This window comes from Magnolia sinica, chromosome 15 (assembly GCF_029962835.1).
Source record: "Magnolia sinica isolate HGM2019 chromosome 15, MsV1, whole genome shotgun sequence".
In the NCBI taxonomy this organism is placed as follows: domain Eukaryota; kingdom Viridiplantae; phylum Streptophyta; class Magnoliopsida; order Magnoliales; family Magnoliaceae; genus Magnolia; species Magnolia sinica.
The window spans coordinates 6,204,298-6,230,193 of NC_080587.1; the positions used below are offsets into that span (position 1 = coordinate 6,204,298).

General features: G+C 39.1%; 1 protein-coding gene across 4 annotated transcripts; it reads left to right on the plus strand.

The window, feature by feature from the left end:
• Nucleotides 1-968: 968 nt before the first annotated feature.
• On the plus strand, nt 969-24,467 carry LOC131226642 (flowering locus K homology domain-like). 4 transcript variants are annotated; one of them, XM_058222229.1, is made up of 8 exons: nt 1,011-1,151; nt 8,738-9,000; nt 13,267-13,513; nt 19,491-19,639; nt 19,737-20,009; nt 20,563-20,757; nt 23,924-24,160; nt 24,365-24,467. In XM_058222229.1, exons 2-7 carry the CDS (start codon nt 8,749-8,751, stop codon nt 24,119-24,121), a joined length of 1,314 nt encoding a protein of 437 aa, XP_058078212.1. In that variant the 5' UTR covers nt 1,011-1,151; nt 8,738-8,748; the 3' UTR covers nt 24,122-24,160; nt 24,365-24,467. The 4 variants fall into 4 exon arrangements, with proteins under 4 accessions (XP_058078214.1, XP_058078212.1, XP_058078211.1 ...); XM_058222231.1 differs by having other exon boundaries at nt 969-1,151; nt 23,924-24,467; XM_058222228.1 differs by having other exon boundaries at nt 1,151-1,288; nt 23,924-24,467.
• The last annotated feature ends 1,429 nt before the right edge of the window (nt 24,468-25,896 follow it).

A 25,896-nucleotide genomic window follows, 5' to 3' on the forward strand; every position in this document is an offset into this window, starting at 1 on the left:
CGATTATTCTATTTTGACAGCTCATTTTAAGGCACGGTCTCTAAAACGAAAGATTATAAGGCATGGTTAGGTAGCAGATTCAAATCTTAGGCCCACCACATCACAAGAAATAGTCGTGATTGAATTATCACCGTTAAAAATTTTATGTTTTATGGCACCATTGGGATGTTTATTTGCCATCCAACCAGTTGATAAGATCACAAAAAACCGGATGAGTAAACCACACAAATATCAACTTGATTTGAAACTTTTGTAACCCATGATAAGTTTTTCACGGTCCATTACCACTGTTTCGTTTATTATAGCCCACTTGAGATTTGGATCTGCTTCATTTTGGGATATGCCCTAAAATGAATTTGCAAAACGGATGGACGGCGTGGATGTAAGGCACATGCATCACGGTGGGCCCCACAATCAGGGATTCCACCCCGGATTCAGTGAAGCCGCGCCCCAAGAGAGCACGGTCTGGATCGCCGAAACATGGACCCCACTTGTCAGAAATGATAACCCACGTATACCGTAGAGACGCGAGTCGCGTATCACATACATTCCCAAGTGTACTGTGTACATACATACTCCTGACAGTTGCTACTGACTAAGCTATTACCATGACGTCCTTCCATCACGGGTGTTTACGTTACCACGAACTATATGGTCCGCATGCATCTATTTGCATCTCCTTTTCTACAACTGAGGACCAATTTTCGTCAATCCACACCGTCTATTTAATGGACACCGAAATGGATGGATAGAAAAACAAAATGGTTTCAGATTGGATGAACTTATCTATCCTATCTACAGCTGTTTACTGGACCGTTTTCATGTACATAGATTAACCGTCCATTCATTGGACTCTAATCCAAGGGTTAAAATAAACCGATCTGGCGACTGTTTCGGGAAACACCCATCCATTATGATCTATTTCAGATTAACGGTCTGTATCACTGATCCATGAGCCATACATTTACAAAAACTGCATCAGGAAAGTATTTCCTTGTCCGATGTATCAGCACCATATGATTCATTGTACATTAATGGCTTTTCCGTAATTTGTCCAAAGATACTACAAAACGTCACCGGGAGCTCTCCCTCTCGCGCTCGCGCGGAACCAGCCGTCCGTCCTTCTCGACGAACCTCTCCATCTCAGACCTGTAAGTTGAGATAGCCAAACCATCTCTTCTTATCCCCGTTTTTTCCTCTTTACCCTTTTTCTGCTTTGGAATTTCCTTCTATATCCGTTTCTAGGGTTTGGAGCTGATTCTCCAGAATCTCTTATTTCAGTTCTAGGGTTTCATTCCATTTCCTTCACTCTCTTCGTTTTTATTTCGAATTTTCATGTGATTGCTGGCATTTAATGTATTTTTGTTCTCGTTTTCTTCTTGAAATCTGCAGAAATATCATTACTTGTGTGGACTGTTGGAGAATTGTTTGTTTTGTTTTGTTTTTTGTTTTGGTTTTGGTGGCTCGATTTTTAGGGTTTGATCGGCAGCAAGGTTCGAGAAACAGCATTACGGCTTTTCCGGCAGGCATCACTGTCTTGTAATCGTAATGGCTCATTGTCTAATTAGAAACGAAAAACGGAAAATAAAATGAGGGGTGGGTCAGCGATGCCTATTGCCATTGCCGTTGAAGTCAGTTTGTGATTTTAGTTTAATTATTATTTAATTTTTAATTTTTAATTAATAATACTTCAAACTAAAGTTTTTTATTGATAATACTTCAATGTAAGTTTCAATTAATAGTAGCAATGTAGAGTGTCTGTTACTATCATGACGGCCATTTAACGCCTGCTGAGACATTTTGTTTTTATAAAATGATCAGTTGTTGATATTCAAACAAAAAAAAAAGATGAGTAGTTTTGTTCTCTTTTATTGACTGAGAAAAACTTCGATACTTAAGGTCCTGTTTGGGTGTCTGTAAGTTCTTTAAGTTGTGAATTACAGGTTATCTTGTTTGGATGTAAGCCGCAAGTCACTTATAGGTAAGTTGGTTGTTTGTGTTTGGATAACTTGTAAGTTAGTTACATGTAAGAGGCTATATATTCACACTAAGCAGAGTTTGAAGTAGGAAATCATTCCAAAATGTTATAATCACAGAAGAAATCTTGGCACAAAATATGCTATTTTGTTAAGCTCATCTAGATGAATATTTAAAACGATTATTAGGCTAAACCAATCATCACATGGGTCATAAAAATGTGCCCACGGATTCAAAAGAGGAGAAGCATTGTACAAGAGTGCTAGATTACATAGTCAGATGATACAACTAGAATTCATGGCTCCTTGATCCAGATTATTGACATGGTGGGCCCCACTCAGATAGGGCTGTGTAAAAGGCATGTAAAATGAGACAAGATCAATTGTTTCAAGAACAAAAGGTTGCATAGGGACACATGGACAATCCAATCAATTGATTTGAACCTTTCCTTCAAGTTCAACCCGCAATTAATGAACCACCAAGAAAAAATCACACCAGTCAAATGAATGTAACCATCCAGTCAAGAACAAAAGGTTGCATAGGGATACATGGACAATCCAATCAATAAATGTATGTCTTGTATACAGTTTCTGATTGTTGTAAATCAAGTATCATATGCTGATAAGCAGCTGGAGTATCAAATAACTCCTATTCTTGATTTTAGTTATTGGAATGGGATGTCTGACTGATACCCATGGTTGGTCTTTCAATGGGATTAGAACCCTTGGACAAAAGAACGGTTATAATGTCCATTATAATTAACGGTAACAGACTGCGTCATGTTATGTGGCAAGTAATGCCTATGTGAATAATGGTTTTTTATATTATTAAAGAAAGCTGTTATATAATAGCACGATGGCTGTTATTTGCACAGGACCTTTTCAATCTAGTGGACTGAGTATAATGCTTTCTCTTTCGAACAAAAAAAGTTGTTTCTTTAAAACTGTAAACATATTAAATAATGATTAAATTATAAATTTTGTTGTTTTCAAGCTTGGTGAGCAACCACTTATTGATTCTTCTTCTTCTTCCTTTCCATTTTCCATTTCTTGCTTTTCCTAGACTTATTCCTGTTAGGACCTGGCCCTAATTGAGTCATATTCTACAAATCAAATTGAATAGACAATACTGACTTTTGATTAATGAAACTTGTCAGATCATTGCTATCTGGCATGAGTTCTTCTTCTTCCTTTTCAAATTGACTGGAATCGACTGGCGTGACTTTGTGGTAGGGCCCACCTCTTAAGAAGAAAAAGATTGAAAGAAAAAGAAGAGGGAGGAGCATACCTTTGCCATGGTGGAATGATGTGCGCTTGATTAGAAAGTGACGAGAGAAGTGGAAGATAGCTAGAAGATGAGTATCGAAGAGAAGTCGTAGAGAATTTTAATTCAGAGGAAGAGTAACGGCTTGTTAATAGGGAGAGGAAGCATGTAGAAGACGAGTAAACTATTTTTGCTGATAGGGAGTTGGATACTTGGCAGAGTACGATGGTTGATGCACATGCACCCTTAAATTGTACAACATCATATATTGACTCATGTTTACCTTCCAAAATGTGGGGTCTTCTGTAGATAGGTTGCAAACCCAAAAATAGATTGCTTCAATGGTCCTACTATGGATAACTATCTGATTTCTCCCTTCTAAATGGGACCGCTCGATATTTTAGTTCATACCATCCATTTCAAAGTCATACTGATGATTAAAATTGCTTGATACACTGTCCGCTCGTTACATGAACTGGTGGAGACACTGTAGTGTGTGTGAGTGGTCCAAGGTTTGATCCCTGGTAGTGTTACCTTTACAAATATGATAGTCTATAACAAAAAAAAGGATGGAGACAATAAATCCTGTGGGGCACTGAAGAAGTGAAATGGTCTGATTTTTTAGGCAAATGATAAACAGACTATTTCAAACCTGATGGAAGGCTCAAATCTGTTACACATGTTCCATTTTGGAGCGTGTGCAAACATGTCGACGAGAAAGGTGCCATTGTTTATAATGAGAGACTTGATCGAATTGGAAATCTATTTTTGATGTAAACTATCGAGAATATGGTTGAAAATTGTTGGGTAGTTGCTGGTTGCCCATTTCCCATGTTGATTTAAAAAAATATACCTAATTGCACTTAGGTGCTAAGATGTAATTAACAACATGTAGTTACAACTTACAATTAGTAATAAAAATAATAGGCTAACAGTCTGCCAGGCCAGTCAACTCACCATTGGTCCTGACCTGGCTCGGCCTGAACACTGGCTCTGAATTTCAAGCTTGGGCCTGACCAAGTTTTGGGGGCCTCGCCATGGCCTATTGGAATGTTTTGTTTAAGAGAAGTTGGATGGATTAGGATAACATCAACGAGAGATTCCTTGTGTGCAAGAAAGTCTTGGGGTTGTGGAACCCGACGATATTAATTCCAATGGTGTTCCATTTGATCCTCCCCATGGTAGAAGAGGTAATTGGACTTTGAGGATCATGACCACATTTATGGTGTAAAAGCTGAGATGCTCGAGTTCTACATAGGCCTACCGCTGGAATACTTCCTTGATTGGTTGATAAAGGCGGATAAATGCTATGAAAAGGAGATGCCAAATAAAAAGAAGGTGAAGCTTGTGGCAATTAGCTCGTAAGGGCTTGCACTTTTGTGTTAGACGCAGCCCCAAGAGATCTGCAAATGAATAAAAGAGATGAAGATGAGGAGTTGGAAGAAGTTGGAGGGAACAGAGAAAAGTTCTTGCCCTCGAATTATATGTAAGAACTAAATAAGAACTTCATGAAGAGTTCTTGCACTCGAATTATAAACAGGAACTTCATGTTCCATCACTTTCAACTTAAGGATTAGACTTTAGAATTTATACAAGGGCATTTTGTTGCCTTAGATATGGAAGCACGCCAATGATTCAACAGATCAATCAATAACAATATACAATAATGCGTTGGTTATTACCCTTAAAAAATGGATTCGATAATTAGACATAATGGAATAATTCTTGATTGGAAAGGCTTAATAGATGGGGCCAGTCAACTTGAATTGGAAGGCAATGACCGTGTAAGGAAAATGTGGATAGTTCAAATCCTATGATAAATTTGTTGAGGCCATGTTTGGATTGTCGAAAGCCATGGTGTGCAAATGAAAAACGTGTATCCAATGATTATTTCCATTGGCACTGTTGAAAAATGGATTTCATTTTTAGGGGTCTGTTTGTTAAGGTTCTTAAGCGGAAATCCTATGTTCATTAAAAATAGTCATCTTGTATGTTGCGCAAGAGAACTAACATTATGCATAAGGCTAATGATTATTTTGTGGAATCCACAATTTTCTTTACAATCCAAATAATAGAAAATGCCACATCAATGGTTTCTGACGTTTTCTCCAGTGGATTCCTTTTATCCAAACATGGCCTAAAGGAAATCAGAATGACTCCCTATAGATACGAACCTATAAAATCCCAAACAAGGGGAAAGAATGAAAAGCAAGTACAAAGATCCACTATGGTGAAAGAAGTGCTTTGGCATTGGATGTTGATCCCTTGAGTGCCTTAAAGGAAAGTTAGAGGTTGTTGGGAAGGTTGAAATCATTATAAAGGACAAGGTTTTTGTGGAAATGTAGTTTTTCACTTCTTATGTATGCCATTTTCCATGGAATTTGGATTTTTATGGGCATGTTTGGATTGGTGGAATCCAAAAGGTAGATGTGGAAAGGAAAAATGTCACATATGAGATACATATGTGTAAAAGAATCCTAAACAAGTTATTTGTTTTAGCATATATACATGATTTCCATGGAAATATCGAAAGGTTAACGATCAAAGCACAAAAGTTGCCTCTCATAACCATGGATATTCCACATAACAGTTTTTTAGGAAATGCAAATGATTGTTTTTTAGGAAAGTTGTGTAAATTTATTTCCTCTGATGTTTTTGTTTTTACAAATGGTGGAAAACACTGCATTTAGATTTCTCGTGAGGCTTCACCTCCATTAAAATTTTATTATCACGTCTTAAAAAAAAAAAAATCACATTTGAGGAAATCGGTTTCATTTTCATGGTGGACATCAGGATTCCACCAAATAAAATAGGCAAGGGCCTTCTAGATGATGGAATTTGTGAGAAAAGAAAACGTTTTCTTATATTTATGTTTTTTCCCATTTGGATGTCGAAGAAAACAATGGATTCTGCAAAGTAATCATTAATCTTATCTATTTTTTTTTCCGTTTAGTTATCTCATAATTTATTGCAACCTTGGAATATGGATACATATCAGTTATCACATGGGATATATTGGTTACATCACGTAATGTATCGTTGTTGTTGGGAAGCATTTGGAAATTGGTTGAATTTTTCAATGAAACTTTAGGGATTGTTAAGAAAGACATCAATACACGCTTAAAAATCAAAACATCATAAAAAACAAGTGCACATAATAGGTTTCCTTTTTATAGAGTCCTAATCTATGCACTGTCTAACTAAACTAATGCAAGTATAATCAAAGTTAATTCATATAATTTACAAATATAAGAAGATATGTATGGAAACACAAGCATACATTCAAAAGTGATAGAAAAAGTAGAAAAATAGAAATATACCTGTGAATACGTGTTTGTTTGCGGATTAGACCCACAAATTTGCACATATTAGGAGTGTAATTTTGAAAAAACTCTTTGAAATGGGGGCCAATTGATCGTTGATCGAAGTGGAATTTTGAAAAAAAAAAAATTCCGAAAACAATCCCAAATTACTTTTTAATATAATCTCATCTTTAAAAAAAAAAAATTTACTTGAATCACTAAATTACGTTACATACATGTTTGGACACTAAGATTGCAACCAATTTGGAAAACATTAGGGAAATATCGATTTTTTCCCAGATTTCTGCAAATCTATTGATCTTCCCCAAAATCCCAAAACTAGAGTGTATGTGATTATGATTTCACCAATTCTTGAATACTCTTAAATGGGGGCCAAATGATAGCAATCAAAGTGAAATTTTGATTTTTTTAATATATATTATTTTTAATCAAGGTTTGGGCGAATGGTCTTCACCATAGGTTTACTCCCTACAGGTGAGGGTTCGATTCCCCTCCTTGGCTTTACCCGATACACGTGGTTGTGGGTGATTGCGTGTATCCATAGGGATTAGTCTCACTTCAAAAAGAGGTGGGGACACCGTGTCTTCCAAAAAATAAAAAAAACTTCGAAAAACCCCAAATTATAAAAAATCACCAAATCAAGTTACATCCATGTTTGATTTTTTGTTTGGACGGTAAGCTTGCAACTGATTTGGAGAAATCGGGGAAGTATTGATTTTTCCCCAATTGTTTGCAAATTGGCCCACCTCCCCAAATCCCGAAATCAAAGCTCCAAATCCATGATTTTTCATGCATAACATGAAGAATTATGGATTTTTAACCATTTAACACTTATTTCATATAATTTTATAGTAAAAAAAAAAAGGATTGAAACTCGAAAATGCTCGCGAGATCGGAAATGGCCCCAAATTAACTTGGATCTTGATTCGGGATTCAAGAGGAAGGGTCGAAACCCACAATAGATCTAGTTATAAGTGGAGAGGAATTAAGAAAAGGAGATTCAAAATGTTTTTTTTTTTTTCCGAATTTTCTGAAGAAGTCTTGGACTTTTTCCACGTTTTCGTGCGATATCGATCGATATCGAGAATTTTATAAAAGGGACTGGTCATGATACCTCACAATATTTTGCAATATCTACAATATTATGTGATACATTGCAATATGAAGAATTTCATATACTACCTTAGGGTTTCATATCGCGATATATCATTGGATATATCAGCTGATATCGTCAATATTAAAAACACTAATTGTGATACATCTAATATTTCCCATGTGATACCCAATATTGAAAACACCAATTTTGATACGTCTAATATTTCCCATGTGATACCCAATATGTTTCCATATCCCAAGGGTGCGATACATCTATCAGTACTAATATCAAAACACTGAATGCCTTTGAGTTAGGAGTTGAACCAATATGTAGTTAGATGAGGGAAACAAGACTTAGATGGTCTCATCATGTACAGCAGGGACCAAGAACTACGCCGGTTGGAAGTGAGTTGGTTGTAGTCAAAGGCTTTAAAAGGGCAAGGCCCAAACGAATGGTGGGTGGAGGTAGTAAGAAAAGACTTGATGGTCTACTGTTTAACTGGGGTATGGTCCTGGACAGGGTAGTAAGAAAAGACTTGATGATCTACTGTTTAATTAGGGTATGGTTGTGGATAGAGTGGAATGGCAGAATAGGATTCTTGTAGCTGAACCCAATTAGTGGGGATTAGGCTTAGATAACAATGATAATGGTTGGTCTGTGGGTACTATCTGGTACATTCCTCCAGATTTACATCCACGAGTTTATGTTGTCCTATGTTGATTCTGCTGTCATGGTTGGCCTGTGGCTCCTGTCTTGTATCTAGGTTGACTTCGAATCATTTATTAAACACTGTTAAACCTTGTTAAGTTTGATATTCTTTGTTTTCTTTTGTAAATCCATATTGAAAACAGCTTCTTGTTGTTGTTGTTGTTCTTCTTCTTTTCCTCTTCTTTTTCTTTTTTGCTCCTTGCTCTGCATAGGAATTCGTGTTTGGTGCCAGATCTCTTTTATATTTACTTGCACTCAGAACCTCATAGATTGGCTGGGGTCCTGATACTGATTAGATTGCATAATATTTTCAATGTATGTGCTGTTTGACAATTTGGCTTTCTATTTCAACTTCTTTCCCATCGTGCAGTGCAACCTATTATGGCTGCCCCTACAGAAAATGTTGGGAACTCGCACCCACAGCAAAAACGAGGACACGACGATGATTCTGTTGGAGCTGGGGAAAAGCGGTGGCCTGGATGGCCTGGGGAGTCTGTTTTTAGAATATTAGTGCCTGCTCAAAAGGTTGGTGGCATCATTGGCCGCAAAGGCGAGTTCATTAAAAAAATGTGTGAAGAGTCCAGAGCTCGCATTAAGATTCTTGATGGTCCTCCAGGCACACCAGAAAGAGCTGTAAGTTTTTTTGTTTGCTGCGTTATTATTCCTTTTTTTATTTTCTGGAGTTATGCTGAGTCCATGGACACCTCTTCTCAGTCCCCATGCACCTCTAAACACAGCCACACATGTTTACGTGCATGCATCTGGCATATCCGGCACATCTTTCAAATGGGACCCACTGTATTGAAGACTTGGCCCAATGTTCAGGCTGATCCACCCATCAGGTGGGCCACGATATCTGTTGAGTTTGAACTGTTGGCAATTCTTTTATGCTACCCATTGTTTTTTGTACATGCATGATCCTCCTGATGTCATGTTGTCCTGAGCCAGTTATCGACAATGTAAGGACCATTTGATGCATGGCTTGGTTGTCCCACACAGCACAAGTGCTATTTTGGCAAGTGTCACTGCATGCAAACATGCATTTGGACTTACAAAGCTCTTTATTTCTTTCTTGAACAAGTAGCTAGTGGTTTTGTGAGGAGCAGTTGGTGAATAATACTACCACACTTATTTGGGTTTGTCCTTTCTGCAAAGCCTCCTTGAATGATCGCTTTGTGGACTATCCATCAGATGTTTATCAAATTTTGAATTATTTCTGCAGCCACTACAACTTCCAATGCACTGAGAACATCTTGTAGTTTATGGTTTGTAAGGGAGGTTACTGTTAATAAATATCCGAACTTCCTACTTTCCAAGTTTAGAAGAAGAAAGGTGCTGTGTGTTGTGATGCCAGATTCAATTTGCACCCAAGCATTTCTAATTGATGCAACAAAATCAGCTTTTGTATTTTTGTAATAGCTCACAGAATAACATATAGTTCAGTTGCATCATTGTTTTTCTTTTGGTTTTTTTTTTTTTTTGGTAGCATGATGATATTTAAAAAGCCACATGACACCATTTATTTGCTTTTATTTATTATTTTCTGTTCTTTTTTCTTTTTATGTTATTTGGCTTGTAAGCTCTGGTTGTTGGATTACCCTGGTGGATGGAATCTAATGCAAAATGCATGCCACTCATTTTTTTTTTTCTAAATGTATAAGTATGCTTTTTAAGGTCTTTATTTGCTGTTCTTTTCTTCTTCTTTTTTCTTCTTTTTTTAAAAAATAATTATTCAGTGTTTCCGTGGTCTCACATAATTGTCATGTTAATTTGGAACCCTTAAAGAAGATAAATAGATGCCTGCCACAACTCTAAAAACGAATGAAAGAGAACATTACCTCAAACAAACCATATAATATTCAAAACAGAATGCCTTTCATTACAATAACCAAAATGAGTGTGTGCAGGTTCTTTCTGCGAACCTAAGGCTACAAATCAGTTATCGAAGTGACTCCAAAATAGAAGACCAAAAGTCCAGATTGCAGTGATCAGTTCTAAAAAAAGTTGATCTGACTGAGCACTCTCAGACATTTTGGATGAACGTCTGTACCAACAAGCATCGTTTTCTATCTGGTAACTTCAGAACTTGGTCGACTGATATACTTGACACATCGTCAAACTCCAAAAAAATCTTCCCTCTTAATTAGCTAAAAAACAGAAACATTTGCATCTGTACATGTAAAGTTAAAATGAGTTATTAGTAAAAAATTCAATTCCACAGATTAAGCAATTACATGGATAAAATACTATTAAGATACCTCAAAAGAAAGAAAGAAAGAAAGAAAGAAAGAAAAATGAATCATACCTATGAAGCTCTTATTTTTCTCAATTCCTCTGTTGGCCTGTGTGTTCGGTACTGGTATTTGACACTATTTTACAATGGTGTGTGACCTATGAGTAATGGGTATGAAAGATGAGAAAAGCTATGACAGGTGATGTTTTGGTGGTGGCATGGCTATATAAACAAGACATACTAAAGAACATGTTTTATACAAAAAACTAATTTTCAATTTTATCAAAGTTGAATTGCAGAATGTACTTGGACTATAGTTTTAATGTTTGAAAGCTGTTATTGGTTGAAAATGTACCTTTGGTTCTATAATGGTTGTGCAAATACTTACAACTTCAACCTACTTAAACATTATCAACAATTCTACTCATAATTTTGGTTAGGTGCATCGTGATTATAGGAACTAATAAGAAAACTCTACCAGGATTGAAAGAAATAATCAAATATGTAGATGAAGTGTCAGTCATTTCAAAATAAATGGAATTTGTCTTGCCAAACTGTTTTTCATTGCGGCTTCTGGGCTTTAAGTTTATCAGTTTCAAGTTAGTTTGAAAATCGGTAATTTTTGGTGAAATTGCAGCTATAATTTGGATTTCTCCACCTAGAGGCACCATTTCATCGAATATTGATGATAATCTTTTTTCCTCTTTTGGATGAGGATGAAACTTTATTCCAAAAAAAAAAAGGATGATACAGCAAGGGAGCTGAAAACAACCAGAGGCACCCCTCTAATAGCCAAAAAAGCAAAAAGAATACAATCCCACCCCACACCCAACCACTCCGGAAGATGTTGTTATCGCCAATCAATAATAATCATACCAACGAATCAATGCCCTGCTTAGAAGGGAGTCTGCCTCCGAGTTAGCCTCTCTAGGGAAGGAAACAAAGGAGATCAGCTGGTAAATGTCTCGAGCTTCTCTCAATGAGATATCTGCAAGCCTCCATGGGTGAGCACCACCTGTATCCCATCCAATAATAATTTAGGAGTCTCCTTTTGTAATAGCTGGAAGGAGATTAAGGTTGGTCACCAACATGATCACATGGAGGAGCGTGCAATGGCTACAGCTTTGTTAGAGTCAGCAATCCCTATTGAACTGTAAAACTTGCCCGAACGGAACCCATTCCAGTCTCGTACTAAATCACCTCCTCCTGCGGGCTTGGAATTCGCAATGAGGCAACCATCAAAATTAGCTTTGAATGTACCTTGATGGCGAGGCATCCCATCGGCCGACCAGCTGCTGCTCCTTCGATGACGATACCTTCAAAATGCAATCATTACATTCCTTCCAAATGAACTATAGCGAGACAAAGACAGACATGGACCACAACAACAGCTACCGATCCGGTCTATTGGTTTTGGAGGACTCTTTAGATGTGATAAGAGTGGTGTATATGCTTTCTCCAGGTAGGTGTGAAGGATTCAGATGAGGCTGGAGTCGTGTTTATATGGCTTTTGACATTCATTATAGAGATCATGATCTCTTTGGCTGTGAAGAGGAATCCATTGCAGTGGCATCTTTTGCGTGCCATTATGAGAGAAGAGACCTTGCTTTACCTAGCAAGGTAGATAGTTTCTTTCCAAAACTCAATACGAAGGTGGATCAAACATGTAAATCTTGAGGCGAAAGATGTTGCTGGCCTTTTAGCGAGAGAAGGTGTTAATCGAGCTTCTTCATGGTATCTCTGCCCCGACATTAGTTTGACTCTTTGCTGATACCAGGTGAAATAAAGAAAGTAGATATTCAATCACTTAGATACTCAATTGATTCATACATGGCGGAAAACCATAACGACCCAGATCATCATCCGACAGTACCACATGCAATTCTTCTTGATCATGTACATCAATTGGGCAACAAATGAATAATCACTGGGTTTGACTGTCCCATCAATTTACTTGGCACTTTTGCCCTGTTCTTGTAGGTGTAGTGTTTTGTTGACAAATTGGTTGTATTCTCAGGGGTCTCTCTTACTCCCTGCTTGTGCTGCTTATGTCATCTTCTCTTTAGTATGGTCTTTAGTTAGAAATTTCTGTTAAAAATATTTCTTACTGGTACTTTCTTCTTATCTTATCTTATCTTTTTCTTTTTCTTTTCTTTTTTTTTTTTTTTTTGTAGAGATTAATATGCATAAAAAAAGAATATTGTATAATTTTTTGGCTTCAAAAATTATTTTTTATGAGATTCAAACCATTCAGGCAAACATTAAATCGACATTTGTTACTTCTTAATGTTCTTAGGTTGTTACTTGTTGCAGTTTTTAGATCTTTGATCTGTATGCAACCATCTTTGATTATAAGTTATAATGTATGCAATTTTGCTGGTTATGCTGTCTGTGAGTCGCCATTTAGCAAAATTTGCCGCCCAGAGATTTGAATTTACTTAAAAATTGATAGGTTCCGGGACTAGAACTACGCTTTCACGTGCTTTTAATCATATAATGCTTATTTCATTCGTACTCTCTCAATTGAACGAGTGCTTCTTGACAGTTGGTTTGTGTATATATGCATTGAAGAAACTCAACAGTCAAACTGGATTTTGTTCCTTGTGAAGATTTTGTCTTCATTTAGGATTGGACACTGATTATGCTGTTTATCATTCTTTTAAAAGGTGATGATTTCGGCAAAGGAAGAACAGGAAGCTTCTACGCCTCCTGCTGTCGATGGTCTGCTGAGGGTTCATAAGCGCACGGTTGATGGTTTAGATAACGATTCTGGTCATGCTCCACCAGGCAGTTCTGTTTCAACACGATTGCTAGTGGCCGCTTCACAAGCTGGAAGCCTGATTGGAAGACAGGGAGCATCCATTAAATCTATCCAAGATGCTTCTAATTGTGTTGTCCGTGTTCTTGGACCAGGTAATCTTCAGTTAATTTTTTTAGAGCAAATAACTTACATGCTGGATGAGTATGGTGATGCTTATTCATGAAAATAGCTATTATACACACATGATATTTGCAAATCTATTCGAGTTGCAGCATGTACTGAAGGAAGTCCCAATCAAGATGGTCGTAGGCCTTCTCTAAATCTAATTTGCATAAGAGGCTTTTGGACCCAGATTTATGAATTGAATCCAGACATTTGAAGGCAATCAAAGCGCTATCGATTATCTATCTTCCCGGGATGAAGGCACTTTGATTGTCTAAGATGATCTTTCCCATCACCCCTCAACCGAGACGCTAGGACTTTTGCCAAGATCTTGTACGGGCACCCCAATAGGCTGATCGGTCTGAAGTTTTTCAATGTCTCTGCACCCGGAGATTTTGGAATCAAGGCTATAAAGGCTGCTCCCAGCTCCTTTGACAGTTGACTCCTGTCATGGAATTCACTGATAAATGCCATAACATCTCCCTCTAAAACTTCCCAGAAAGTTCGTAAAAAAATTATTGGAAACCCATTTGGACCTAGAGCTTTATCTCCTTCCATAGATTTCACTGCCTCCTTTACTTCAGCAGTCGTGAATTGAGATTCAAGAAACTTTGCTTCTTCTTCTGAGATTTGGTCGAACTGAAGATGGTCCAACTTCGGCCTGAGCCAGCCTTCTTTCTGCAGGAGGTTGCTGAAGTATCCAATAGCTTCTTCAGTGATGTCTTGTTGATTCTTTGTACGAACACTATTGACCACTAAGGCTTTGATCCTGTTGGCTCTAGCATGCACGCTGGCTATGTTGGGGAAAAATTTTGTGTTTTTATCACCTTCCGATATCCATTTGCTCCGCGATATCTGCTTCCAAGAGATTTCATTTACATGAATTTGGAAGCATTCAAATGGTCCCCTAAATCAGCTACATTATTCATCCGACTTCAATTTCAATTAAAAATTATTATTATTATTTACGGGGAATGATGTCAAATCCTTAATTATATGCATTAGTGGGATGAGGGCCATAGATTGAATGAATTTTGGGCCGATTTGAGGGCATTCGAATGGTCCCCTAAATCAGCAAATCTATTTATCTGAATTTAATTTTATTTATTTTCTTAAAATTGCATGGAGGAATTTTGCAAATGCTTAGGGATGTGTATTTCTAGGATGAGTTCCATATCTTGCATGAATTTTTGGCCAAATTTGGGGTGAATCTGAGCCTGTCAAATAATAAAATCATTAGACAGGCCAAGACAGCATTCTCACCACAGAGTGGACCGTTACACCATCATAAACATGTTCAAAACCATAAAAGAATTACATATTTGGAATCTTCTCAATATTTTGGGTTAGAGAGAGAGAGAGAGAGAGAGAGAGAGAGAGCATTACACCCTGTGTAATGGTAATGGTGGAGATGCCCTTTGTTACCATTACGGTACACCTTGGTTCAGAATCATCACAGGTATTTGGGTTGGATCAGGTTGGTCGGGTTGGGTTGGGTTGAGAGTAGAGGACTTTAGGTTGGACAACTTGGGTTGGAGTTTGGTTCAAGTTGCAGGTTGGGTCGTCTTGAGGTCAGTCTGGGATTGGGTTGAACCTTAACCTGACCCAACCTACCTGAGTTGCACATCTTATCTATAGTGGGGCACATGATTGGATGGTATGGAATTATGGATTGACATGCTTGTATCAAATTACAGTGGCTATGTGCATGTTTATCATACCTCGCTACACCTAATCTACAGTGGATGCTTGTTTTATTAGATTCTGCTTGAGTTCAAGCTTCTTGGCTAGAAGACTAGAACATCCTTTCTTATCCCTTTTGGGTGTATTTTTTTGTTAGCCTTTGTTCTGACATTTCCCTGTCACAAAATCATTTGCTTGAATTTATTTTCCCCTTTAGAATAATGATTTTCACTTTTCTTTTCAAATTTTGGTTAGAAGTAACAAATCCATAGAATTACAGATAAGAAGGGAAAGTAAACGACAGAACCTTACAGTTAGAAGTCGGGAAGCTATTCCTGAATACTAAAGGCCAACAGAGAGACCTTTGTTAGTGAGGAAGTCTGCCTCATTTTTCTCATGAAGGACATAAAATATCTGACAAACAGAATCTAGCAAATCCCCATGGTACCAAAACCTTACAAGTCATCCCCATTAGCTCACCCATCTATCAAATAAGCTCAAACTTCTGTTTATCTGAACCCTTGATGCCAATGGGGCCCAACATTGGTCACTTGTACCATGCTGCAGTAACTCCAGTTGAGTTACTAAGCGACATGTGGTTAGAGCAGCTGCCCCAATTTCCATTTCCCCAGAAGCACCACCTGGAGAGCTGGCCCAAGTGTCTCTTGCTTTGATTTGGAACTGTTCTTTAATGGAACTCCTTTTCTTGTTTAAAAGAAGTTTAGTTATCCATAAAAAATTCTGGGTGAGAAATGTATGCTACTACAACCCGATGCCGTCGGTTTAAAGCCTTGACTACAATCAGGAAGCATCATGAGTCTGCTAGTTACAGATGCTGAGAGTGAGATTGACAAGGTAACCATTATCTTAACACCTCAAAGTAATTTTAGCCAAGAGCTCATTAAAGACCTGCCTGCTTACTGTCGGCCTTCTCTAGGTTTTGCTTCATACTGCTGTGGTGCTGCCCATTTGTGTGATGGCGTGAGGCCCAGTTTGTGACCTCTTCATCTGCAATGCTATAAAATCTGTTTCTCATCAGATAATCAGTGTCCAGGAGAAGGAAAATTTGTAATCTCTTGTTTCTTGGCAAAGGTATCAGCACCATGGTATCCCATATCCATTATGTAACGGGTAATTGTGGGAACTGTTACGTGTTACGGGGTCATAACAGCCGTTAGGGGAAAAAAAGGATCAGTAATGGCCCGTTAAGGGTCTGATACATATTTTTCAAAAAAAAAAAGGTGAGGCTGTAACGTCCATTCCTGCCAATATTATAATCCTTTAAATCCATCAAGATCACACATGCCCAAATATTTATATTTAAATTTAAAATTTATTATATTTTTTAGAAATAATAATTTTATTCAAGAAGCTGAAAGGTTAGGAACAACGGTCAAAAACAAGGCTAAAACAAAATTGGACAAGCCAGACATTCGAAAGGTTCAGGAATCCCACTCCATGATTAACAAAAAGTCCTTCCTAACAATATCGACTATAGATCTGCTAGTGTTTTTGAAGCACCTGCTATTCCTTTCTCCCCAAAGAGACCAGAGAACTGCTAGCTGGGCAAGCTACCATTTTTGACCTGGCTTTGGATGGAGGACCCCCTTCGTGCCACAAAAGAAAGAGCCCCTCCATAGACTTCGGCATAACCCACAGAACCTTCTAAACTGAGAGAATGCCATCCTACAGCCCCTTGGCAAAAGGACAATGGATGAAAATACGCTCCACCAATTCCTTGTCTTTCAAGAAAAGAAGGCAAACGTTTGGCAATACCATCGCCCTCTTTTGCAGATTATCAATGGTGAGCACCCTTTTTCTTCTAGCGAACCACACAAAAGGAGCCACCTTCGAGGGTGCTCCGTGGCGCCAAACATTACCCATATGATTTCGCCTTGCTTAGGGCATAGGATGGGACACCACACCTAAGAATTATTGAATTGAGAATGAGAAGCCTTCAGACCGATCTCTCAGCTAGATTAGTAAATTAATCTTATAATAAATAAAATTACTATATGCTGAATTAGCCATGTCACCATACCTTGAGATTTTATATGGTCAAATAGCACCCCCAAGCCATATCACCCATGCTGCCACCTTCACCCAAGGAACATAGATGCTCCAAGTAATGACCAAAGTGATTAAAGTGGAATTCCTTAGTATGTGTATTAGTACACATCGGAATATAACCAAAGGATGTTGATGTTGATCCTTCAAGCTAGGTCTTTCCCAGATCTATCCTAGATGAGCCACCTGTCAGCCCCAGGGTAGGTTCAAGGAGATGTAGGTGAACCATCCAAGTTGGACCCCACACTTGGAAAATGCGATGTGGAAGGAGGAAGAAAAAGGATCTCTCTCTCTCTCTCTCTCTCTCTCTCTCTCTCTCTCTATATATATATATATATATATATATATATATATAGGTGATACCCAAGGGGCCTTGGGATGTCTAAGGCTCTCTTATCTGATGTAGGACATGAAATTCAAATATGACATGCAAGATTTTCAGGCTTTAGAGCACGCTAGTTCAGAAACAATTACACAAAATTTCATATCCTACACAAAAGTTCAAACATTCAATCAAGGGGAATCTATGCGGGTCCAGGCCTACACATGTTAGGGCTAGATCAATAAAAATTATGGACCAAACAATACTCAAAGGGAAGTAAACTCATCCACACATGCACAGAAATATGTCCCCAATCCAAGGGATTCACAGGTTTCAATTCGAAGAGCTCTAGGGTTAGGAAAAAGGGACAAATAAATTGGAATTAATGCAATCTAGGGTTAGGGTTATGGAAAGTAAACAAGAGAGGAATGAAAGAGGGGAAAAACTCGACCTAACGACAGTCTACGCGCGCGGACAACGAACCAGACCTGACGCACATGCGTAGGGGCTTGTCCGCACGTGCGTGGGGGCCACGAATCTGGAAGGCGACTCCTTAAGTCTGGTCGGCCAGGGGTGGACTCCAAAACCCTAAATTCCAGCTTGATCCGATGCACAGTTTGTGTGTGGTGCTCCGCCGAAGTTTCAGCCCTCTTGCCGGGCCAGATTCTAGAAATCTGTTATAGAGAGAAAAACTGCTGCAATAGAGGATGGATTTAAAGCGTAAATGATTGTAGGAGGAGAAATATGGATGGTAGAAGGTGGGGGCGAATCGGGATAGGTGTAGTTTCGCACAACGGTAGTCAGCCCGTCAAGGAAGGGAGGGTTTCACACCCAATTGAATCCCCACAACTTAGAAATTTAGAGGAGCAAAAAAACGCATAAATTTTATTAATCTTCAATGAAGAAAAAAGACTACAAGGGGTGCCTATTTATAATAAAACCCTATACTCCAAAACTCGCGCCATGTGCGCAACCTATTACTTGATGACGAAGTAATAAAAAATAACAACTAATCAAAGCAATCTAAACCGTCTATGATACTCCTAATAATAATAATAAGCAAAACCCAAAGTACTAGATCAATTAGAATAGTGGGCCACGATCATGAGAACTCATGGTGGGATTCACATGACTATCTGGTCTACTCTAACAAACTAAAACGCAGCCCTCTAACTACGAGGCCCTCCTTGGACGTCATCATCGATCCAGATCGATGGTGGGGCCCTCCTCCTTGTGTACGTGCGTAGGGGGGGCGTACATGTGCGCGAGATGTCCCCATCATTATCCCTCATAGGATCAAATATATTTATAAGGAGGAATTAGGGTTGACTTTGGTATAGCTTGCTGCATCAAAAGCCCATGATCCTGCCTTAACCATGTATGCAAATTGACCACATCCCTCCACTCATCATGACCACCATCTTTAGCCAACAACCCATGCAGGCCTAAGGTATAGAAAACAAATTTTAACCATTGGATGTTCATCAAGCTCAGTTTAAACAAATCAACAGGGTGCTGAGATCCATGGCCCACAACTCTCGCTTGGCTAGCAGCCATTGTGTCAAATCTGAAGTTCCCAAGGACAACTAGAGGTATCCCTCTCTTTAACCCATTTACATGATATGATTATGTTACACACATTAACGAGGCTAATGAATGAATGTATCATTAATAAGTAAAGTCTAAAAAGTATAGACATTGGCTTCTTGGGCACAACCCCATGACTGTCGAATGTAGAACTGGAAGCTATTTATCAGGAGATGAAAAGGAAAAGGACCTAAGTCTTGCTTTTCTGTTTTTAGTTTTTTGGCAATATGATATATTGTTGCATGCAGTCAGATGACATGTTCTTCCCTCCCACCCCAACCCCCTCTCTGGTTTTGAAATCTCTGCAGAAGATCTACCAGTAATTGCCCTGCAAGATGACAGAGTTGTCGAGATACAAGGGGAGCCCACTGATGTGCATAAAGCGGTTGAACTCATTGCATCGCATTTGAGGAAGTTCTTAGTTGATCGCAGCGTACTTCCTCTATTTGAAATGCACGTAAGTCCATTTCTCTACAATGGATCCTATTACTTTACAACCAACAAACTTATTCGCTAAACTATTACATCAAAATTTATCAGATTTTTTTATGCAGATGTCAACGCCACCAAATCCGCAAATGGAGCAGAACATGCATCATCCTTCATGGGGCCATCCTCCCGGTTTTCCAAATTCTGGTGGTTCTGGTTTTGGGGGTAATCCTCAATTCATGCCTCCACGGCAACATGATAATTATTACCCACCACCTGACCTTCCTCCTCCAGACAGACAGCCTCGACAGGGTTTTCCTCCATTTGGAAGAGACGTGCCACCCATGGGGGTTCATACCCCGACAAGCGCACAACTGCCGCAACCAATCATTACTCAGGTAGTTTCTGTTTTGATGCATTTTTATGTTGTATTTGTCAGAGAGAGAGAGAGAGAGAGAGAGAGAGAGAGAGCTTTTATAATCCCACATGCATGATGCACCTCTGTGTGGCCGCACATGTGAACCTGCACGTGTTTGGAACATCCGATCTACTCATCAGATTGGCTCATCTGTGTGTAGATGGCCTGAACCAAAAGTCAAGCTGGTCAACTTGTTAAGTGGGCAAAAGCAAGGAACAGATTAAAGGAATTTGCCAGCGGTCCACAATTAATGAACATAAGTGGCAGACTTGATGGTGGACCTGCCTGAAATTTGGACCAGGTCATGTACATGGTGGGGTCCACTTGGTGATTGCTGGGATTTTTCACATGAACCACAGTACATTTGGAGGTGCAATTGGAGAGGCAGTGTGCATGTTTAGCAAAACATTAAAAAATGGCTGTTATGTTGTCAATTTCATCCATTTCTTTCTGTAGATAGATTAGAAGGTCAATAGTTTCTAAATTCTCTGAATCTCCATTGCATTATATTTAAGCTGGTTTTTCATGTACAGATGACTCAGCATATGCAAATTCCGCTATCATATGCTGATGCTGTAATTGGCACAGCTGGTGCAAGTATTAGCTATATTCGTCGTGCCAGTGGTGCAACCATTACAATACAAGAATCGAGGGGTGCGCCGAGCGAAATGACTGTTGAGATAAATGGAACTGCCACACAAGTCCAAACTGCTCAGCAATTGATACAGGCAAGCATTGTTCCTTCTATCTTCTCCTTGAGTCCATCATCTGCTTGATTTTTCTCGGTTTTCAATAATGCAAGTAAATCATGTGATAGTGATACAGTGTGTGACTGATTGTAATAGTTCTAATCGAATGTTGCAAATCTTGGGTGATCTCTTTTTTCTCTGCCTTCAATTAATGCAACTTGGACACTTGATGTGTATTGGTGTTGGAAACAAATTAGCAGTGGTTCTAGTGCTTTCTAGAAGCCTGGTTTGCTGGTGTGCAATAATATTTTAAAATTTTAAAATGAATTTTATATTTACATGGTGAAATCCCGGAAATAACTAGTAATGATATATTAAAATATTATAATAAAAATATTATAAAATATTAAAATATTATAGGTAATTATATATTTCTAATATTTATGTGGTGAAATCCCAAAAATAACTAATAAGAACATCAACATCATCTAAGCCTTATCCCAATTAATTGGGATCAGCTACATGAATCTTGTTACTCTGTTCCACTCTATCGAGGGCCATAACTTAAGTTAGACCATTGGTCATCAAGTCTTTTCTTACTACGTTGACTCCACGTCCTTTTGGACCTTCCCCTTTCCCGTTTGGAGCCTTCAACTTGTACAACTCACTCCTAAACGGAAAAATTCTTGGCCTCCGTTACAATGACTGAACCATCCTAGTCTGCTTTCCCACATCTTATTACCTATTGGGTCTCTACTCATGCTCAGTGGTAGACTTACAAGAGTTTCAACACAGAGATCATTGGGTTGAGTACCCATTGTGGTATGTGTGTGGGTGTGGGTGTGTAAAAAAAAGTTCCCTTTAATGCATTCATTTCTAATTTTATCCTTGTTTCGTCACTTATGCATCTCGACATCCTCATTTCAGCTACCTTCATCCTATGAACATGTTGTTCCTTAGCTACCCAATATTGTCCTACAAAGCATGGCTGGTCTTATAGCGATCCTATATAATTGCTTTTTCAATTTGAGTGATACACTGCGATATAAAACTCTAGAGGCACATCTCCATTTCTTCCACCCCGCTTGAATCCACGGGCAACAAGCATTTCAATCTCTCTACTTTAGTGGATTATTGACCCAAGATTTCAGAAGTGATCGAGTTGTGTAACTTTTTAGTCATCAGTGTTAACTAATTCCTTGTTTCTAATTCTATCATTACTAAAATTGCTTTTCATATACACTGTGCACGTTCAGTTATATTTTGTATGTGTTAGTGTTCATTAGCTTGTGCCACCACAAAGTGAATAGCTTTGAGTAACTAGAGATGAGACTTTGGGAGTCTAATGACATTCATAGTGGTAGTGGGTTAGGAGTTAATAAGCCAACACCCATGTACTTTAGGGGTGACCTCAGTTTCTTGATGATGTCGTGGCGTGTATAGAACCAGGTTATGAGTTGTTTAGCCAGCACTCATACGCTTTAGGCGGGGCCTTTTGAGGTTAGGAGTTGCTAGGTGAGAAGTGAGGACTCACAAGCTTTAGATGGGACATGTGCATTGTAGGCCTGTCATATGCCTGTTAATGTCTACTTTGCGGCGTGGATGAGTGACCACGTGCTCGGAGTTTTGAGTTGGACTCCACTCTAGGACCAATTTATCTAATGGTGATTGATCCAAACTTGTCAGTGCATTGTGTGAGCAGGCTGGTCTAGTGAGTGACCCCACATTTGCATATAGGAGGATGAGATTGCATATAGGAGGATGAGATTGAGTGCCGCTACTTTAGCGTACAACATGATGATCATGATTGATTTGGCCTAGGACATACTGTTAGGAAAGCGACCTGGTCAATTTTGAATTGCATAGTCACATGGGAAAGACCCCTTGGTAGTGACACTAGGTTCCTAGGACCATGATTATGCACTTTGAGATTTATCCACTGCGACATTGTCTAGTTTTGTGGAATGATGACTTGCAAACTGTTTTCATAAAACTATATATGTAAATAATTTATTATTTTTGAAAAACTTCGAAGAACGTTTGTGATAGGATTTGTTATTTGAACTCGATAAGAGGATAAGTGCGTATGCTGGCAGAGGGATTCTAAATCGAGGATTGTCTCTGTCTGGTGTGGTTATGCGGGTCTAGGGCAAGCCTTTGAGAGCTTAAGAGGTTGTGTGTTAGTGTGGTAGTCACTTATCATATAGTCACCTGTGTATAGAGACACTGTAATCCCTGCTAATCCTACCCTGATTCTTGCGCTTTGCATGTATACTATCGTCGCTGTCAGATCAAGTGACTTGGCTCGTCTTCTCTATGTAATTGATTTGGGTAGGCCGCTGGTTTTCATGTTTCAACTCCCCGATTCGGTCATACAAACGCGTTGTTTGATCCACAACCATAACAATAAATATATCCCGCCACACTGTCCGCGTGGGCCCAACAATAGTGATAACTAAAAACTAGTTTCGCTCATTGTGTCGATTTCTGGTGCCCTTAATGCATGTCGACAAGGAATCGTTTCTGTAAACTGCGGTGTCCTCATCACTTGTTCTTCAACAAATAAATGCATTTCATGATGCAAGTCCCAGTGGCAGTCAGGGAATAGTTTCATGGCATTCATCAAAAGTCAGAACCACGGCAGATTGATTTCGTCCTTTTGATGAAGTCCGTGTATTTTTACCCATTTTGGCGGAGAAGCTGAATGATGTCACTTAAACCTTACCTAAAGGTGTCAGTAGGGGAAACTTTGTGTGATGGAATCTCTCTCCTGATTCTTGGTGCTTGGGTGGGGGGGGGATTGAAAGTAGAAGACTGCCCTGTCCCGTCATCATTGTCATCATCACCATCCTTGTTGTTGTTATTGCTCTGCCCCAGCTATTCGGGGTCCCACTGTAGGACTCCTATTTTGCCAATCATTTTTTCTATTGGAGTAGACGGTGAAATATAATTCATAAAGCTGCTGTGACAAGGCTATGATGATGATTCCTACTTAATGCCTTCTCGCTGCCAACCATTCCCACTTCCTATCCCTCTTCATTGTGAAATTTTCAAGGCTTTTTCTTTGGAGGTTTTATCCCAGGATGCCATGTGTATTTTTGGCTGCTGATACTGCTCTTTAATAAGGCAATCAGGTCCGCATCTTTTTTCTTTTTCTCGTGTACTGTTAGCTGATAAAGAAGCTTGTATTTGTTATTTGCTGCAGAATTTCATGGCTGATGCTGCTGGAGGCTCACAGAATCCAATGGGCTCTGCCGATCCAGGATACAATTCTTATCAGACGCACAGCTCTGTGTATGCTTCTCCCCCCTCTAATGCTGGACCTGCCGGCCATGCGGGTGGGCATGTGGGCCATGCAGGTGGAGGCTACGGTTCAGTCTACGGCACCAACTATGGTTATTAGGCAAATGAAGACTGAATCAGTTGGCCGATAGAAACAATGGTAAGTTTAGTGAAGACTACCCCTTACATGATAGGATTGGGTTTTCTTCTTTGCAGAGGCAGTTTTAATCCTATAAACCAAGATTCCTGGCCCTGGCCTCTGCTTTTTAATTAATGTTGTGTTGTTGGTTACTGTAACATTAGGCAAACCTCATGGTTTTATATTATTAATTAAGCTTGTCTTTTTTGTTCTTCTTTGTGTCAGTGCACCTGTAGCTGCGCTCTACTCTCTTACTTCACCCAGTCATGTAATGCTGCTGATTCATGTGTACCTGTAACTTTATATTGATGTATTTGCTTTCCATGCATTTCCAAGGTGTTTTGGGACTTTGTTGTTTGTTAAGGTCCATTTATTGGATGGTGCCAAGCCATCCACCGATTGTCACGTGTGCCATTTAAGTGTGACAATTCAAATGTGTCCAAATTGCAGACCACAGCCAAAAAATTGCACCGATTGAATCAGACCAGAGGCTGGTCCAATACAGAGCTTTTTAGGGTACAAACATGCATCTTAGTGCAGTTATGTGTGTTTGGGCGCATCTTAAGTGCATTTAAATGTGTCAAGGTGTGTCTAAATACAGTTTGTTAGTATGTTTAAGTTCATCTAAATGCAATATGTGTAGCACCACCGTCACTTAGACGCACTTAAAAACAAGCGTAGATGCACATTGTCAACGTACACAGCTCTGTATTGGATCTGGGCTTATTGGTGCATCCCACTATCTGACCTGGCTAGTTGAGTTGGACCCTTAACATTTTTTTTTCTTTCTAGATGTACCGTCGATGGACGATTGAATGGTTATGTTTGTCTTGGGCTCCATTCCAAGTGGGTATGGTGGGAATGGGCAACATAGACTGAAATAGGAGCTATGATTAGATGTATATTTTTCTTACCTTGTTCCGTTTCAAATTCCAAGTAGACCCCACCTTTGATTGCTCACACATTGTCGGTAGGTGTCGAATTGATTGACCATGATTTCAAAATCATTATGATCAGATGATCAAAGCCATCCATTTATGTGCACGTGAAATGAATGATAATAATAAAGATGGGCATGCCATTTTAGTTTTCTGCACCCTTGATGGAACGACTTTAATCATCTGGCGCGGTGATTTTGTAGGCATGAACAGTCCACAGCGGGTTTTGCCTATATCACGGTCACCATGTTCATAGGTGGGTCCACCTAGTCCCACAGGAAATGGTAGTGTAATATGGTAGAAGAATTTGGACCGAATCATGCTCTTTACACTGGTATGCTGATGGGCTTTCTGTTAAATTCAAGAACTTGCCTATCCACCCAAAAAAAAAAGGGGGTCTCGAAAAGGCTGGCATGATCTATGATACTTTGCATGTGCATATGTGCTTAGCAAAGTTGAGTGACTCCGGTGTGTTGTGTTTTGTTTTGTTTTTTTGTTTTTTTGTTTTTTAACACACCCCCACCACGCACTCACACCATCGTGGGATTTCACTACAATGGTTACTCTTCATTGAGAGATTAATGCAGCAGAATTTTCACGCCAGGGTTGTATTTAGTTTGTGGGATGCAGGGCACACTTGTGGTGGGTGGCCCATGTGAGGTGTGAGTGACTCGGATTAACCTAGGACTTAACTCATGGGATGAGAGGCCTGGGTGAGATAAATGGATTGATTCGTCGAGCTTTATCCGTTCAAGTTTTTAAAGCAAGTGGTTAGTTGTCCCGCATCAAAGTGAATTTGGTAATGAGATGAAGGGATTG

Bases quoted from the DNA above. Each gene is read 5' to 3' on its own strand.
- LOC131226642 (XM_058222231.1), top strand. From the start codon at position 8,749: ATGGCTGCCCCTACAGAAAATGTTGGGAACTCGCACCCACAGCAAAAA. The intron at 13,514-19,490 runs GTAATCTTCAGT...AAATCTCTGCAG, and splicing joins TGTCCGTGTTCTTGGACCAG to AAGATCTACCAGTAATTGCC. The intron at 20,758-23,923 runs GCAAGCATTGTT...TATTTGCTGCAG, and splicing joins CTGCTCAGCAATTGATACAG to AATTTCATGGCTGATGCTGC.